The sequence below is a fragment of the Triticum dicoccoides genome, chromosome 1A (genome assembly GCF_002162155.2).
Source record: "Triticum dicoccoides isolate Atlit2015 ecotype Zavitan chromosome 1A, WEW_v2.0, whole genome shotgun sequence".
In the NCBI taxonomy this organism is placed as follows: domain Eukaryota; kingdom Viridiplantae; phylum Streptophyta; class Magnoliopsida; order Poales; family Poaceae; genus Triticum; species Triticum dicoccoides.
Window position 1 is genome coordinate 549,948,367 of NC_041380.1, and position 18,372 is coordinate 549,966,738.

General features: G+C 47.1%; 3 protein-coding genes and 1 non-coding gene across 4 annotated transcripts; 2 read left to right on the top strand and 2 right to left on the bottom strand.

Moving 5' to 3' along the window:
- Positions 1 to 555: 555 nt before the first annotated feature.
- On the bottom strand, positions 556 to 1,295 carry LOC119288338 (pathogenesis-related protein PR-4-like). Its single transcript, XM_037567964.1, has 2 exons — positions 954 to 1,295; positions 556 to 856 (listed from the first exon to the last, which is right to left on the bottom strand). Exons 1-2 carry the CDS (start codon positions 1,212 to 1,214, stop codon positions 680 to 682), a joined length of 438 nt encoding a protein of 145 aa, XP_037423861.1. The 5' UTR covers positions 1,215 to 1,295; the 3' UTR covers positions 556 to 679.
- A 2,783-nt stretch (positions 1,296 to 4,078) lies between these two features.
- On the top strand, positions 4,079 to 7,160 carry LOC119288344. Its single transcript, XM_037567978.1, has 3 exons — positions 4,079 to 4,330; positions 5,062 to 5,172; positions 5,278 to 7,160. The coding sequence occupies exons 1-3, from the start codon at positions 4,103 to 4,105 to the stop codon at positions 6,601 to 6,603; spliced, it is 1,665 nt and encodes a 554-aa protein (XP_037423875.1). The 5' UTR covers positions 4,079 to 4,102; the 3' UTR covers positions 6,604 to 7,160.
- A 621-nt stretch (positions 7,161 to 7,781) lies between these two features.
- TRNAK-CUU lies at positions 7,782 to 7,854 on the top strand. Its single transcript has one exon. It is a non-coding gene; the product is annotated as a tRNA-Lys (tRNA).
- Positions 7,855 to 7,925: 71 nt separating this feature from the next.
- Positions 7,926 to 12,509, bottom strand: LOC119288351. Its single transcript, XM_037567990.1, has 9 exons — positions 11,650 to 12,509; positions 10,838 to 11,065; positions 10,522 to 10,735; positions 10,292 to 10,401; positions 10,013 to 10,212; positions 9,396 to 9,499; positions 8,845 to 9,032; positions 8,548 to 8,747; positions 7,926 to 8,383 (listed from the first exon to the last, which is right to left on the bottom strand). The coding sequence occupies exons 1-9, from the start codon at positions 11,912 to 11,914 to the stop codon at positions 8,174 to 8,176; spliced, it is 1,719 nt and encodes a 572-aa protein (XP_037423887.1). The 5' UTR covers positions 11,915 to 12,509; the 3' UTR covers positions 7,926 to 8,173.
- Positions 12,510 to 18,372: the final 5,863 nt, after the last annotated feature.

The window sequence follows — 18,372 nt, forward strand, 5'->3', positions numbered from 1 at the left end:
TTTCTTTTTACACACTTCTTTTGAAATAAATAGCGAAAGCAGCTCAGAGTGAGGGCTTTTGGCGGGCGACCTTCATGGAGGTGGATGTTTTAAAAAATTCAATAATTACATTTTGGAGTTTCAAAAAATTCTGAAAAAATTTCTACACATTCGTATGGATGTATTCTACATGTATATAAACTATCACAACAAAATACATTGTGCTGAGAGCTACACAAAAAAGAGAAAATCGTGCATTTCTAATAGCGAACAGTGTTTGCACTGCTCATCAGTTTGAAACCGCGATTTGTAGCTCTCATCATAATGTATTTATACACATGTAGAATACATCCATGTTGACATGTATGATTTTTTTCAGAATTTTTTAAAACTTCAAAATATTTTTTTTGAATTTTTTTTTCAAAATACCCACCTTCATGGAGGTCTATGATTTTTTTTGAAACTTTAAAATATGTTTTTCGATTTTTTTCAAAATAGCCATCTCCATGGAGGTCGACCGCCGTTGGCATTTTGCTATCTCATTGACTGTTCATAATAGTTCCACGGTAAGAATACTTCAACAATCACGTCCAATTCATCCCACTTTATTTATTACGAAGTGCATCAATACAAATAGCACATTACTTTTATTTGCAGCTTCTTATTTTCCATAGCGCTTGAGCACGGGTTAATTAATTAATCAGTTGTCGCCGCAGTCGACGAACTGGTAGTTGACGGTGAGGTGGCCCTGGGCCACGCCCTGGCCGTCGGTGTCGATCTTGCTGAACACCGTGTCGAAGTCCAGGTCCAGCCCGCCGTTGCTACACTGGTCGACGATCCTCGCCGTGATCTGCGCGCCGGTCGCCGTGTTCGTCACCTACATCACGGGGGAAACGCCGTTCCAGCAGCAAGCCCACACAAGACAAGAGGAAGAAAGGCAGACGCCTGAGAAAAGATTGTCCTTGATCGATTACCAGGAGGCACTTGCCGCAGGACGCCTGGCCGGTCGGCCCGGCGGGGCCGCAGAAGGCCGTCCAGCCGTACTTGGAGCGCCAGGCGTACGACATGCCGGCGTCCCAGGTGGCGCAGTAGGCGCTGGCGGCGTTGAGGTCCCAGTTGATCTTCTCCGGGCTGTAGTAGTTGTAGGTGGCGCGCACGTTCGACGCCGACTGCGCCGCCGCCGCCGCAGCCGCCGCGCTCAGCAGGACCGCCGCAAGCGCCATGCGTCCGGCCATCTTTGGAGAAGGAGATGATGTGGTGTATGCAATCGGAAGTGTGGCGACTTGGCGGCGATCGAGAGGCTGCCTGTGATTGAACTGAACTGCTTTTGATGGAAATGGGCTTTTGCTGCAGGGTCGACTTTTCTTTTTCCATGATGATGAGTTTCTTTTTTCCACATTTTCTGGAAACAAGCGCATGCGTCAACAAAATTTTCATACGTCAACAAAATTTCCACATTTTCTTGAGGACGGGGCGTCGACTCGTTGGCTGGGCAGCTGGGGTAGCTGTCAGCCCACCCGAGTTCGAGCCCCGGCTTTGACGCATGGTGCTCGCGGAGTTTCTCACATAAGTGGCACCCTATCCACACTCCGGTCGAAACCCTAACCGCATTCCACTCCACTCTTCTCCAACCCAGTCTCCTCCGCCCACAAGCTCCCATCCGGCGACCTCTCACCTTCTCCGGGATGGCGCGCAGTGGATCAGAGTCCTACACCTCCAGATCCATTTGACCCGGAGCTCGTTCCATGCGGCTCTGAGGAGATGTCCTTCCACCTTTCGCTCTGCCGCTCCCGGAGGAGGCCACCCGACAATAGCGGCCGTACACCTTCTGCCAGAAATCCGTCCTGTCTGCCCAAATGATGCATAGGTACGGCGTGAGGCGTGTCATCGCTACCTCACCGGAGGCGGTGCGGTTCGTTTGACGTCCGAACACGATAACGGATGCACAACCGCTTTGTTGATGCGGCACCACCAGAATTGGGACTGCGAAGCGGCACCATCAGCACACAAGGTGGACTTTTCTTTCTCTATGATTTTTCCATATTTTTTTGGAAACAAGCGCATGCGTCAACAAAATTTCCATCTGCCAATAGGGACGTAGATATCCTCCACACTGTTTTGCTGGTTTATTTTGACCACAAGTTTTCCAGAAACAAAATCAGTTCCTTTCTCATTTTTCACCTAATTCGGTTCTATTATATATGTTGGTATTTTCATGAAAGAAAACTCTTTCTCTTAGTTATAATACAGAAAGGGGAGCCTTGGAGCAGCAGTAAAGTTGTTGCTTTTGAGTCTTGAAAACAGCCTTCTATATAAATGTAGGAAAAGTCTGCGTACTATAGATTCAATGTAGTCGGATCTTTCTCCAGACCCTACGCAAGCAGAAGCTACGCGCACTGGTCTAGCACCAAATAGAACAAGATATCGACCACCACAGTCCACAAACCATTTCATAATTGCTTCTAAGCTGTAAGTTATGGGCTAATTCAAATTAAGTAGGCGGATAATTGGAAGTATAGTTGGCTTGCTTGTATATCTCTCAATCTGATATCGATAAGAGTATATACTTAGAAGGAAAGAAAAATAGTTCTTTAAAATTTATTTGTATTTATATTTTTGTGGTAAAGTGACTTTCATGAATAAAATTTGTAGCTAAGTGAACTAAATAGTAGAAGTCTGTGAACGATCAGTTTATTGATCTGAAAAATATATAAATTGTACATTGTTGGAATAAATAAATTTGAGAAATAAATATATGGAGGACTGCCTCGGAATTCCAACGCTAGTCCGTTCCGAAATTTTGACAGCATGGAAATATTGACTTGGCCGGCCGGCCAAACTGATCTGGTAACATGTGGCTGAATATGCAAATGTCCAAATCATTTCGGTGTCACAGAAGTTCATAAATGTGTGGTAATGAATTTTCGCACGGACTGCTACACGAGCGGTCCCAGCAAGAACGACTGCACGAGGGTGTCCAAGTCCAACAAAAACTGAAATATTTGTCCCGCGTGCAGGAGCGCGCTCTCGAGAGCACCAACGAATTTCTAGTGTGGCCACATTTTTCCATTAGAAGAAGCAACGCATCGCTGGCAACGGCTTTCTCACCCTACTTGCACCTCCTCACGGCAAGCCCGAAATCAAAAGCGCGTGAGTATTTTCTCCCGGCATCGGGCGTCCCATCCCCACGTCGAAGATCTACTCGGGTCTGCTCCCCGCGGATAGATGAGTGGGGGAGGAGGGTGCTACTACAAAACATGTCATTGTTCTTTTAAAAAATAAACATCAACTTTATTAAATAGAAATAATTGTCACATCGTCAATAAGAAAAGGTAAAATATCATCCATAGGCTTCTCAAACCAATCACCTGTGACAGAAAATCTCGCCAGCCTGGCAGAGCCATCTAATTTGCTTCCTTATTACAACGTCCGAACCTAATAAAAGAAAATCCGTAAGCCATAAAGTAGCAATCATCAAACGCGGCTCCCGCCTATTGTCCTCCTTCTTCATTGAGTCAATCACTCTCATATTGTCAGAGTTAACAAGACGATTACAACCCACATTTTGTGCAAGGAATAAGCCAAACCTTAGAGCCAATGCTTCTACCGCTAATACATCAGCACACCAATCAATCATCCAGTTTTCACCAACAGTGAACTTTACTTTGTCATCTGTGAGGATAGCCCATGTTGTGCACCTAAGTAGATCGTGATCAAAAGAACTATCAACACTCAGCTTAACAAAACTTATAGGAGGTCTGATCCATCCCCCTGTTTTACTAGTAGTCCGAGGGGAGTGGGCATTAAAGAAAATGGCATATTTGGCTGTTTGCGCAGTTCGTAATTCGGAGTGATACGTCGACGTGGACACAAAGTCCGCATCAAGATTCGTGCACGCAAAATGAACGGCAGGCAATTTTTAGTCTTCTTAATATTAAAATAGTATTCACAAATACCCGCACGAATCTCAAAACGACGACCCCGGCGTCGCGGTCTCCACTCTGTGGAAAACCGCGACACCGACGCGCACAGCCGCAAGGGTTTCAAATCCACCCCCCTTCCCGACCGTTGGCCACCACCCACCTCCTGTCCCCCTCCCTCTCCGGGCAATCAATCCAATCCGATGCAGAAGAGCCAGGGACCCAAGTCGACGGCGCGGCGGCGCCCCCTGCGCGTCCTCTCCGGCAACAGGACGCCCCACCCGGCGCCGCCCGGATCCCTCCGCCGCAAGCCCCCCACCCTCACCGCCGCGGCCGCTCCCCCCTCCTCCGCCGCCGCCGCCGCCGCGGCCGAGCCGGCGCTCGACCGCCTCCTCCTCGCCAGCTCCGCCCTACCCGGCCTCGTCTCCCAGGTCGACCCCTCCCTCCCTCCGCCCTTCGCTCGAAACCCTCGTAGCCCCTTTTCCCCGTCTCGTTGGGTAGGTAGGTTAGCGATGTGAAGCGCCGCGTGATTCGTCCGAGCTTGGGCGGTGGTGCCATGGATCGATCCGATCCGATCCGACGCTCGTCTGGATGGGGTTGGGTGGGCTCCGCTGCTCGGGGGTATCCTGCTAGGATCTCATATTCCTGGATAATACTGTACTGTACTGTACTGGCCGACCCCGTGCCGATTTGGGGCACAGAATTTTTCCCTAGCCTTGTGATGTCTGCAGTCACGACATGTGGTTGCGTACTGGTGTCTGTTCAGTATAACTGAAGAACGGTGGATGTGCAAATCTGCATCCTGACCGGAAATCTTTTATGGCGTGCCTCGTCCAGTGTCCTTTCTATGTCTCTGAATTGTTGTCATCACTGGTCTGGACTGATATTGGATGGAAGAACAGTTTCTGCAAAGAAAATAAACAGAGAGATTGTATATATTTATGTCTGCCAACTGAAACTTTAGTCACTTGTTTTGGCCCTGGAATTGGTTAGTACCTTACTGTATGTGGACTGAAACGTTTGTCTCTTGTCTGTCCTTGGAATGGATTAGTAATGCTGCTTCCTCTTGTCGGTTAAGTTGTAGATAGATCATTACTGTTACACCTGAGCTTGCCAATTTGCTGGTTCTTATAATGTTCTCCTGTTTTTGCCCCTAAATCAGATTGACAAATTGGTCTCCAGCGCCCTCCAATGCCAGACTATATCCAGAAGAGGGGAGCAAGAGATAGAATCCTTCAGTTGCTTCTTGTCAGACACTAATTCCTCTTTGAAGGTGGGCACTGTCATCGAATCTTTCATTCTTTCTGAAGCAAAATTACGTGAGCATGAGCCCTTTATGCTTTCAGATGTCATCATTACTCGTTTTGTTCTTATGCAGCAATGGGCTTCCAGACTTAAGCAAGCGCTTGAAGCTTCCCCAGCCAAAAGTGAAAATGCCTCAAAGCACACCTTGGAAACCTGTTCAAAATCTGTTGCGAAAGGGAGTGACAAGTTGTTTCCCAGCAACAGCATCTTACCTCCAGCAGGCCCGGCAGTATCGCCTTCACAAGACTTGGTCTGCAGCAGCAGCAACAACTTACCAGAGACTGACCTGATTGTCTCGCCTTCACCTCTTGTTTCATGGCGTACTGGGGCATGTATGGTTGACAGTGGGAAGCAGTTATTTCTCTTGACACCATTGCCAAAATCAAAAGCACGCTCATCCATGTGCCCAAGATCATCAAAAGCACAGTTGAGGACAACTGCCAGCATGGATGAGCTGAATCTTCCCGATTTACCTGTTTGGAAACTGACCATTTCTGATGACAATAGTCCTGATCTGGAGCAAAGTGTGAAAGGAAAGGAAGCAAGGGCTGGTGTCGCGACACCTTATCCTAGTAAAGCAAAGAAAAGCTCATCAGAAGACAATCTATTTTCGCCTTTTAGCTTCTCAATTCAGAAGAGCAGGAGAGCACCACTGCCTACTCCATGCCCGAAGACAGCATTGCGGGGTAAGCAACATGTGTTCTCACCGATATCGGAGGGCTCAAGTAAGGATGACATTCTCAGTGCTGGACCGGCTGAGAGTGACAAACCACCATCTGGGGCCTCTGATGAAATGCTGTCTGATGAGAAGGATTTGGCATCAAGGTATCCAGACCTGTATGGGTTTAATCAGCCTACCGGAGACAGACGCCGAAAGAAAGAAGCCGATGTGGCTCTTGACTGGTTCTTGTCGCCCCTCAAGACCTGCGTGCTAATGGATCCAAGTCCAACAGATGATAAGCCCGTTCCCCTTCCAGCAAAGGATAACAAATCCTTGATAGAAAATCCTTGGGAAGGCTGGGAAGGCAATAATAAGCTGGAGGGAAGACGGAAACTTTCAGATTGCAATCCTATCCAAACTCTATCGGTGCATAGCAAGGCCTTGGTTGGTACTCCCCGGAAAGGCTTGGAAAGCAATAACCTGAAGGGGAAGCAGGAGCTTCCAGATGACAAACTCATCCAGACCCCAGCAGTGCATAGCAGGGCCTTGGTTGGCACTCCCTGGAAAGGCCTGGAAAGCACCAACCTGAAGGGAAGGCACGCCGGCGAAACTACTCTCAAGAAGGAGCTCTGGGCAAGATTCGAGGCGGTCTCGACCAACGAGCTGCACCTAGACAGGTCAGTCTTCCAGAAGCCCGATGGGAGGAGATTCATCGACATGCTCGAGGAGGCTGAATGATTCAGAGTAGCAGCAGAGGGCACTTGTTTCTTTCTGGCGCTGTAGCTGTGGGATTGGAGACTGAAACCCATCCCTATTGTCTATAACGGTCTCCATCAACCATGTATGAGTGCCCAGAGCCAAAACTGCAGTGATCAATGGATCAGCAACGGGTTCCAAGTCTCGCGGGCTCGCGCCGCCTTGTGTTCAATAAGTGGCCGCGTCACAAAAATATGCATTTTGTACTGATATCTTGTGCATTTTGCAAAACTGTTGTCGTGTAGACATGGGCAGTGTTGAACTGTCGATTCATCCCAGTCACAGGGTGTTTGTTTTATACCACAAGGAAATCGGTGGCTAATAAAACATACTGCTACAAAGGCTTGATGTGCTTTTTTGGGTGATTTATTTATGGCAAAACCTGGGAAGAAAACTGATGCTGCAAAGTGGCCGGTGCCGCTCAGCATCAGTTAACATGATTTATGGTGAAATCAGTCGAAGGTCACGTTGGTAAAGTGCAATATATCAGAAGTCTTTTATAACTGTACGAGATAACTTTAATTCTAGAAAAGCCATGCAAATGTACGAGTATTATTTACTCCCCCCATTCCGAAATGTTTGAATTTTTAACTTTGTCCTAGGTCAGACTTTTTAAGATTTGACCAAGTCCATAGAAAAATATGCAAACATCTACAACACCAAATTAGTTTCATTAGATTCGTTCATAATAAAGTGTATTCTGGAACAGAAAAAAGTATTAACTTTGAATCTGTTGCTGATGTAGACGCTTCAGTGCCAAGTCCTAACTTGTTAAACTAACATTATATCTAACCGGTGAACGTTCGCTGGGAGGGAGCTCCCGGCGAACGACCTAAAAGCCGTTGGGATCGTGATCAAACGCATGACATTTAAGAAAGAAAAAAAAAACACTGCGTCGCTAGCATTTTTTCCTTCCATACATGACAAGTCCCTCAAAAATGCAATGCAATTTTAGTTATGTTGGCATGGCAACTGGGGTGTTGTCCACAACAAATGTTCGCCAGATAAACGGGTCCTAAGCTAATTGGAGTGGCACAGGGATGATGTTTTGCCTGCTTTCAGGTACTTGTAGTATCAACTTCACTTCTTTTGGCTTGCCAGGAAATGGAGAATGAAGTGGTTCCATTTCAAATAGCCCTAGCTCAGTGAAGCAGCAGCAAGCCCGTCTAGCTCAGTTGGTAGAGCGCAAGGCTCTTAACCTTGTGGTCGTGGGTTCGAGCCCCACGGTGGGCGCTTGCCATTATTTTTTTACTTTTTACACCTCACAGAACAGGTTTTGCCTAGTCCCCACTTTTTGCTTTGAGTTCACTGTAATAACTCGACCCAAAACAGGCCGGGCTCAATTGAATGACACTGCTTTCCGCTGTTATTTACAACAACAATGAAGAATTGGCTATGAACAAATTCCATTTCGTGGCCGGCAAAAAATTACAATCCTCCATTCCCTCTCTCTCTCTCCCTCTCCCCACCTAGTGGCACCAGCTGCCATACATACGGCCACCCCCAACTATCGAGTGACAGGAGTCCGTCCGTCCATCCCGGTGAACCTCCGTCACACAGCATCCATCGCCCAGGTAACCGGCTTCGCGACCCGCCTCCGCGAGCTCGATTTCTTCTCCTTTTTCCGTCTCACGACAGGCTTCTTCGACGGGGGAGCTCTCCTGCTGCTACCTGGTCTGATTTTCCGCGATGGTTCGACCGCGATGGGAGGCGTGTTCCTGCCGGACGCGATCATTTGCTCTAGCAGCTCCCTGTGGTATGCCTGGACAAATGAGGTAAATCATGAGATGAACAGGTGAGCCATGTGCTGTGCCTGCCTGTAGGCCAAATTGCTCGGTAGTTGTTGAGACGTGCGGTAACCGTAAGGTAGTTGTTCATGCAACAAGTTCTCCGTGGCCAAAGATGGAATCGGGGAAGATGTACTACCTGGACAACAAAGTTGCGCCTTTCGCAGTCCAGGAACATCTGGGGCATCCAGCCGACTTTAGCCCTTATTTTGTCCCGGACGGTGCTGAAGCTGATTTGATCCCTGGCGGTGAAGCGCTCAACTTCATTGAACCAAAGACATGTGAAGAGGTTCGAGATGGGGACGTGTTCTCTGATGATCACACAGCCTTCCGGGACGTCTGCACACAATGCGAAAGGGAAAAAGATTAATGTCTGAGAATGAAACCAAACAGTGCATGAATCATGCATGATTTACACTCCGGTGAGTCCACTGACCACTTGTGATAGGAAGCTTGGCGGGAGAATAATGTGTTAGGCCCTCATTTCTGTAGAAATCTATTTGTTCATCGATTGATGCATTGTCATACTTTCCAGCAGCTTTATTAGCTTCTGCTTCTTCATACACATCAAAACGTCTGTAGTGCCGAGATATCGCAAAACTAGAATTCTTTCTCCACAGAAACCTGATTGGTAGAATAAATAGTCAGGCTCAACAGTACAGGTGACAGGAGCATCAGGGACAAAAGATGCGCAAGATAACAGTTGGATGTATGCAATTTCGATACTCCAATGAGGATAAATCGGACCATTCTCTAACCCCACTGATTTAAATATGGCAGGCCCACATTTGACACGAGACTAAATATTTGGCAGATTTTTCTCCTTTAGAACAGACTCACCAAGAAATAACACATAATACATCAAGCTCTTTACATCAAGCATACCTCTGAAGCAGCAAAATAAGGATCTACAACAAGCTTTCTCCTTAAGAACAGACTCACCAAGAAATAACACATAATAAACCAAGCTCTTTACGTCAAGCATACCTCTCAAGCAGTAAATAAGGATCCACAACAAGCTGAAGCTTTGCGTCTATCCAAACTGAAAATCTTACATTTGGAAATAGCCTATGGAGCAGAAGCTTGGGAATCTGCACCAATAAAGTATTTGGTCATTCAACATGCTCATAACAACATATAGATACAGATAAACTTGTCGTAGGGCATTAATTGCTAGATTTCTTCAATTGAACTACTTAAAATGTTGGAACTAAAACCTCCTAGAAGAATACTCATTTAGACATCTGGACATAAACTTACAATCTCTTGCATGATGACATGTGGTCTCAACGACCAAGCTTATAGGCTATAAAATGGTCCCAAAACTGAGAGTAAGGGTAAGGAACCAGGCAAAGGCAAATCAGCAAGTCATCAGATTCTGAATCTCTGGTAAACTGGTTAAAATATGAGACAACTGAAGACAAAGGCATGTTTTGCACAGTAGCCCCTCAACAAGTTTGCCATGCATACTATCACCTTACAGACTTCACTTGCTTTGTTCATGTAGTTAATATTTGATTTAAGTATTTAATTTATCATGAATTGCACATGATGTGTTCATATTGTGACTGCATGTTCAAGTAGAAAGTAGCTGCCAAAGGTACCTTCCCCGTGCGCCTTGGATCTTCATACGGGAGGTTCCGGACAACCACTAGCCTCCATAAGCCAACTTTATTATCTTTGTACAGTGAGCTGGAATTCTTGACATAAGCCATTGTTTCTTCGTCTACAAACATATAAAAACACGCATATGCCTTTGACAGTTCACTGACATTCCTTGGATGTTGAATCATATCATAGTTCCCTGGACAATGGTATCAAATTGTGAGCAGATAATTGAGTGCAACAAAAGGTTACAACTATTGGTCAACAGTGCTAGTTACCGAAAATGGCAGAAGCTACAACAAGCTCACGGCATTGCTCCATTTCTAGCAGATCATCATCACTGATGTCAAATCCGGTACCTTGGCCAGGTTTCTTTCCTCTAACAAATCTGATAAAACAGCGCAAACAATGTTGATTGATATTCACATTTCATAGTTCAAAGGCTAATCTTTTGGACAAGCCAGGGACTTAATCTGGAATTCTGGAACAGCAGATGCATGTAACATACCCACAGTGGACAGTCATCGAATTGGTAATGTCAAAAGATTTATTTCTCTGCTCCAGAGATAGAAGCCCTCCAAATGCAGAGCCCGGATTTGAGAAATTTGCTGTGACGCTGTCTTCCAAGGCATAATCTAAGTTTTCAAGAACAGGAGATGGCGAAGCTTGTAGAGGCATCAGAGCAAATGCCTGATCTACCGAGACATAGCAAACAGGGCATGCTACAGGGAGGGGTGAGAAGAGATCAGACGATAAGGTACATGATTGGGACAAAAGATTTTGCAATGCCAAGTAGAAAAGAAAATGAAAAGAACTAAGCTTACGTCGAGGCCCAGTGCGTTTCTTATCAAACAGGATAGGAGGAACTGCAAAACCTTCACAAGGATGATTTGTGAAGTTTCCAGGTGAAAGATGAAGCCGATTTGGATGCTCGAATTTGTTGTGGTCATTGGACATCATCAGAGGCCTTGTCGTGCTGGGGTATACAGAATTCTGGATGGCGTTCGTGACTTCGTAGTTGCTAGCAATGATAATTGAAGAAGTATTGTCATCTGAAACAACATCATGCAAAACAAAACAAAACAAAACAATTAGTTTTATATTGTATTATAAAGCAACATTTGTTTTGAATTATTAACTCTTGGGCAGAATACATGTTGGAATATTCCCTAAGAAAAGCGTGGCACATTAGCTGCAGCTACCCTGTAAGGTTTTGATCAGCAAACGAGTTTGATGTCTGGACACCAGTTTGATTATTTCATTCGGTTACTAGGTGGTTAGGTCATCTAAAGACTGGGCCTACAAAAGCTGAGCGGAGCTAAACCCTGCCCATTTGAAATGTTTCAGACCTCGAGAACTATGGCAAGCATGAACCAAAATGGATAGAACAGTAGCAAGGGAATTGGTCAGCAGCTACCTAGAGCGTGAAACGATGGAGAAGAAGAGCACTAAGGACGTGGGGAGGGTCACACAATCTGCACGGACAACATTCTACTATTGTTTAAACCATATGAAATTCCCAAAACCAACCCGAATTTCAGAAACGCCAGCCGCGTGACCCGAACAAGCTGCAGAACATTTCGCTGCGGCCAGGAGCAGAGAGCGGAAAAATCCAAACCAGAGTCAAAGGGATCACCTTTGACGACGGCGAAGAGGGAGCAGAAGAGCGCGGCGGAGGCGACGGCGAGCAGCAGGAGCAGTCCGGCCCCGCGGCGGCCGACGAGGCGCAGCGCGCGGTGCAGCAGCTGCAGGCGCTCCTTGTCCCCGCCGCCGGCGCCGGCGCGCAGGCCCCAGCCCCGGGCTTTCCTCCCGACGGGGACAGCGGCGCCGGCGCCGGCGCCCGCAGCGGGCAGGGAGCCGCAGCTCCCGGTGCGCAGCCCCAGCGAGGCGGCGCCGCTCATCGCCTCCACCTCCGCCCCTCCTCCCCCCGCATCCCCTCGATGGCCGGATCGCGCGCGGCCAAATCAGATCCGCGGAGGACCGATGCCTCGGCGAAGCCGCCCGCCCGCAGATGACTCGGAGGGAGGCCACTTAAGGCGCGAGTGGCGGAGCGATCCGGGTGGGTGGGGATTAGGAGCGCGGCGCCGCAGAGATGGCGGTGGCGGTGGCGGCGAGGGGCCGATGATCTGCAGAATTGGTAGGTGTCCGTCGTCCGGGAGCGAGCATGTGATCCTCCCTTGGAATGGAAGCGCGTGGGCAGACCAGACGAGGACGGTTCCTCCTTCCTTCCCAATCCCACTGCCCCACCCACACCCACAGTGGTGTGCAGGTGTGGTCTCCCTCGTCGCCGTCCCCTACTGCCTTGGCCTTGGCCTTGCCGACGTGAGGCGGACGGTTAAATTGAAGGTGAAGCGGGCGGCTTGGGTAAAACTCCACCGACGAGGAGGGCCGGATCTGGCACGGTGTCACCTCACCTGCCGCCGGTTGAGAAAATTATTTGATGATGATGGGCTTAGCGTGGCGGTGGCGATTGCCATTTGGCGAGGGGAGGTGGCCTGGCCTCATGGGACAAGGCCTGGGAGGAGGAGTACACGGCACTCACTGGGATGGGGACGGGAGCACGCGTGGACGCTTAATGCAAAAGCGAAAGCGTTCGTTTTGGGCGTGGGAGCGAACGGCGGGCAAAAGCAAACGAGCCAACCAACGAACGAACGAACCAACCCTTTTTGGTGCTTGCTCCTTTCTGCTTTGTGGTTGTGGCCGGGTGTTTGATGATGATAAAACCGTGCACCCGAAATGAAATGACGTTTTATCGGCCAGGCCATCGCATCCCACTCCATGGTTACATCCCTGCTAGAGAATGATGTTCACTACATTGTGCGGCACAAAGGAATGCACAATGAAATGAAATGTTGTTCACTATATGAGCTCCAATGATATTTGAGCAGCTTCTGTACTTGTGCGCAATTATTATACTCTTTGAAGGCTTTTTTTGCAAAACTTTAGACCTCCTGAGAGCTGTTAGATCTCAGATACAGCGGCTCCCAGAAGTTTGTATCACCGTAGCATCCAAGTCGTGGGAGCACCTGATGTTCTCCCTTATATCACATCCAAACAGTTTCATGCATGTTTGAAGAGTATAATGATGCAGCACCATTAAGCATCATCAGGGATACATATAGGTACAAACACACACTGAAACTACTAGATGGGCCCAAAGAAGACATGTGTCATGCGAAACATAAAAACACGAAAAAAACTGAAAGTTACACACGAGGGTCCCTAATGCTAAGATGTCAATGAAGCAGATAAACAGATTGTATGCATGTGTCCAATTAGTGAAGGAACAATTGTGCCAGTAGACATCTATGTATTGGAGAAAATTTGCCAATTATGATGCTACAACTGTTGGGCAAATGTCCAACAAGCACATTGTTAATATAAACCAAAAACCCCAACGTACGTGTGGAAAATTTAGATTGGACAGTCAACATTTTGCTGATACCTTCCACCCCCATCTCTACTATCTACACTTTCGCACTGCTCTAGGTGGCCCCAGAAACTCAGCTGCTCGCATTGCATTGGTCTTGTTCTCTTGGTTTATCGCTTCAGCTAAAGGTAGAAGCTTCATATATAACACCTACCTTTCATTAACTAATGCAAGGCTAGGAGGTTGTTGCACCGGTCGAATTGAAAATAAGCACAAGTTTTCTTATCTCTTTTTTTGTTAACACAGGGCCCGCCCTGGTGTATGGCCAGAGAGGCCACCGCCTAGGGCCCAGGTCTTAAGGGAGCCCACAATCTGGTATGCTATAGCCTACTAAAAAATGAGAAGAAGAAGAAGTGGGGAGCAGCGTGGTGGGCTTGGCCCAATTACTGGCTCATTGCTAGGATGCAAGCGCTAGGAAAAAAAGGTTAAGCGTCACACGGCCGCATCTCGCAGAGTCGCACGCATCTATCCATCTCCAAAATCAATGATTCATCAATCGCTTCCTCGTCTCACCCTCACTCCGGATTCTTGCCGCCGCTCACCGCTCAGGGCCAGCTGACTGCTGGTGTTGGGTTGTCGCCGTGCCGTCGTTGGCCCGTCTTGCTCTTACCATCCGCGAGGCTGTGATGGTGTGACTGTGCGAGTTCATCGATCATCGTCCTCTCGGTCTTTCAAAAGTACCTATATAATCATCCATCCCCAATTTCAGGATACAGGGTGCATGATTGTTAAGGTGCTGAACTGCTTATGTACTTAAGGAGTACTTCTTCTTTTCATAATTTTAGGTCATTAGTCTAGCAATGTTTCCTCCCAAACATTTGTCAGGTGCTGCAAAACGGGGAAAAATAAAAGAAATGCCTGAAGAATTTTTTTGAAGCACTGGCGCATTACTATTGTTGTGAACGGAGTCACTAGAATTTGATTATTATTTGTGGTGATCTTATTAGTTTCATTTTGCTGTCTTTTGTCTTTCTATTATAATATGAAATTTTCCAGCAATTATTGTTAGAGTTCTCAAACTGGGGATGTATAGCTGAAAAAACACTCTTAATATTTTTTTTTTGCAGGTGAACACTCTTAATATTTTGCAAATGAAGTTAGACATACACATGTTTATAAAGTATGCAAACACGTACATGGGGCCCATATCGCGAGTTCGGCCAAGGGCCCTCCGAAACATAGAGCCGGCACACGCACTCAATCATTCAAGTCAACTAGAGTGCAATTATGCTGCAATTTGTCTCTTTTTTTTTATGGCTGTGGCAATTATACCAGTTGAGCTGAGCATGAAGAAAAATTTGGCGACGTCTAGCTAGCCAATCCAGGATGCATAAAAAAGCAACCAAATAAGTTTTGTTGGTTCACTTGCTTTTGTCGTTGGCTCCCACACCCAAAATGGTTTCGCTTTTGCATTAAGCGTCCACACGTGCTCATGTGCTCCATGAGTTCCACGTACTCTTCCTCAGTTCCTCTCCTAGGCCATGTCCCATGTGGCCACTTCGCCTCGCCAAATGTCACCTCACCTTTACTTGTTCCTGAAATGACATTTTATCGTCCTGAGGACTTTTCCAATGCATTAATACTTTAGATGAGATACTACGTGCATTAAGAGTATCTACGGTTGGACGCAGAGGCGGAGGACAATTTTTTTTTATGATAAGGCGAAGTCTTAAGCAAAGATTTTATTTTATGCAAATTAAAAGAGCTAACACACACTAACAATGCACACTACAAATGAATAGCCAGATATAATAAAAATGTAGACATGTTTCAATAGAAAATAACCAAATATAATAAAAATGTAGACATGTTTCAATAGAAAAACAATATCAATTTGTCACTAAAATCTGCTTGGATTTGAGCTGCTGTTAAAAATTGCTACTTACTCCCTCCTATCCTTTTTAGTCTGTATATAAGTTTTGTCCGAGTCAAAGCATCTCTACTTTGACCAAATTTTTAGAAAAAAATATTAACGTTCACAATGTCAAATTAATATTATTGGATTCATTATGAAATGTAGTTTCATAGTATATATATTTGGTATTGTATATGTTGATATTTTTTAATATAAATTTGGTCAAAGTTTATAAAGTTTGACTTGACACAACTCTAATATGCGGAGTAAAAAGGACCGGAGGGAGTACTAAATTTCAGAGAAGAAATATACCTCTTCCCCTACAGTGCGGATTTTTGGAGGCCGAGCTCCAGTGAGCTCGGTATTTTGAAAAAATCAAAAAGCGTATTTAAAAGTTCCAAAAAAATCTGAAAAAAATATCATGAAAACTTATATGTATTCCGCAAGAACGTGTTAAATTTTGTCGAAAAATGTTGTGATTTGTAGGCTGTACAAAAATAACAAATTTCTGGCCCAATAACAAAAATAAAAGGCCCATTAAAAAATGTGTATTTGTCTTTTTCCTGTAGGCCACATGTAAACGTATAATACTGTGAAATTTTCAATATACATAGTATACATGTGCATGTGTGTTCAAAAAATAAATTTGGAATTTTTTTGCTCCAGAAAAATAAAAAATGAAAACGAGCTCACTGGAGCTCGGCCTCCGATGGCATTTTCCGCCTCTTCCCCTTCCTTTCTAGTATCTTCTGGCCGGAAGCACGAAACTGCGCCGGACTGCACCCTGCGTTCCTACCGTCACTCGCCGCTGTCTCCTGCCGTCGTCGCGTGGAGCTGCCGTTGGAGCCGCCACCGGTCGCGCCTAGGCGTCTCTGCTTCGTGCGTGCCTGCATGGGCGCTCGAACCTGGCGAGTCATGAGTGAGTGGACGAGCCCTGGCCCAATACACTGGCTGTGTCGGCCCATCAGGCCAGCGTCCAGCGATAGCGTAAGATTACCGAATGAGACAGCGAATCGACCAGAACTGGATGGCATGCATATCTATAAAATATTTTTTGCTAAAAATTAAGGTATGGCAGCCGCTATAACCTGCCCACTGGAGTCCTCTGCCAGTGGTTGGATCTAGATAATCTAGTCTCAAGTACATCCGGTAACATTCATAGAAAGTGACCGGTCACCCTTCATATGTCCTATCGAACAGTCACACTCATATGAAAACGCTCAAATCCATGCAAATGAATATCACAGGTAAAATAACATTTATTCATAGTGAAAATGCATAGTTCAAGCATAAAATTTATTTGAAGTGCACAATTCAAACAATAAACTCCTTGGTTTTCTTCCCAATTTTTATCGCGAGTCCACATATACTCCACAAGATCATTGAGTAGTTGCACGTGCACATGTTCATTTTACAGATTCTGATGCATCTATAAAAAAATCATAATTTGATCTACATCTTGTTCTGGAATGTGGACTTGTTCTCTAGCCTTCTCAAAATCACGGGTTCAGACTACACCTTCATCCTCGTCCTCAACAATCATATTCTGCGGAGACAACATTTCATCGGCTACCACAACATTTCAGGGGCGGGGTCAGGGAGGTTCAGGCAGGGGTCGGGTCGAGGCGGGGCAGAGTCGAGGTGGAGGCGGGGCGCGAAGATCCGGGCAGCGACGACGGGTGGAGGCGGCAGCGGCGGCAACACGAGTTTGGAGGCGCGGGGGATAGATGGGGGGGAAGCGAAATGAGTGGAGGGGAAGGCGCCGCGAGGGGATAAGGCAGACTATGTCGACGGCTCGGCATAGATACAATCATGCAACGTGTGCATCTATGCCGACGGCTAAGCCGTAGGCATAGATATTTCTTTTTTTCTTCTTTTTATGCATCAACCTCATTTTTTTCTAAAAAAAATTCTGTTACCAATATGTTAATTATAGACTAGCCTTCCTATACCCTCCGACGACCACCGAGCGACCTAACCACAGCCGTAGACCCGACGCGGCCGTTCCCCCCCTCCAGGTGCCGGCAGCGGCGCCATTCGTGAGGAGGGCCAAACCCCGAAGATGCGCGCTGCCTCTTCAGACATGCCACCACACCGTACGTCATGTATGAGGGCCCGGTGCGATGCTCCGGTGGCATTGCTACCCCCAGCCCCCCCGCCCCACCTAACCCTGTAGTGGTTGACAACCCTTTGAATTTCCCTGTATAGGCTCTGACCAGTGGACCTCTCCACCCGGTTGTGTTAGGTCAGCCTATAGGAACACTTGGGAGCAACGTCCCGGCCAAAACCACAGCAAGATCCCCTCCGTCTAGACCCGACGCGGCCGTTTCCCCCCTTCACGTACCGGCAGTGGTGCCATCCGTGAGGGGGGCCAACCCCGGAGACACGTGTCGGATGTTTGCAACTGCCACAAAACTTCCAGACTTGTGAGAGGTCGCCTACGCAAGATTTGGTGGCATGCTAGCCCCTGGAGGCCGCCGGCCACAATCGTAGACACGCGAAGAGCAATCCGCGTAGAGGAAAGTGTTCAGATACTTCTGCATCACCAAAAATTATGAAAAAATTACCACCAGTCCTATATAACATGTGCCCACATCGTGTAAAAAACTCATGATTTTATCGCTCCGAGTGTTCAATAATATTCACGCCGCACTGTTACCACAAAACATTTACTACCATGTCATCGCCGTCCGTGAGGGGGGCCACACCCCGGAGACGCGTGCTGCCTCTTTAGACATGCCACCGCACCGTATGACATGTATGAGGGCCCGGTGCGATGCTCCGGTGGCATTGCTATCCCCCAGGGCCCTCGCCCTGCCTAACCCTGTAGCTTTTGACCACGAGATCTAGCCCTTTGACTTTCGCCGGACAGGCTTTGACCAGTGGACCTCTCCACCCGGTTGTGTTAGGTCAGCCCATAGGAACACTTGGAAGCAACATCCCACGCAAACCCATAGCAAGATCCCTTTCATGTAGAACCGACACGGCCGTTTCCCCCCTCTAGGTGCCGATGGCGGCGCCATCCGTGAGGGGGGCCACACCCCAGAGACGTGTGCTGCCTCTTCAGACATGCC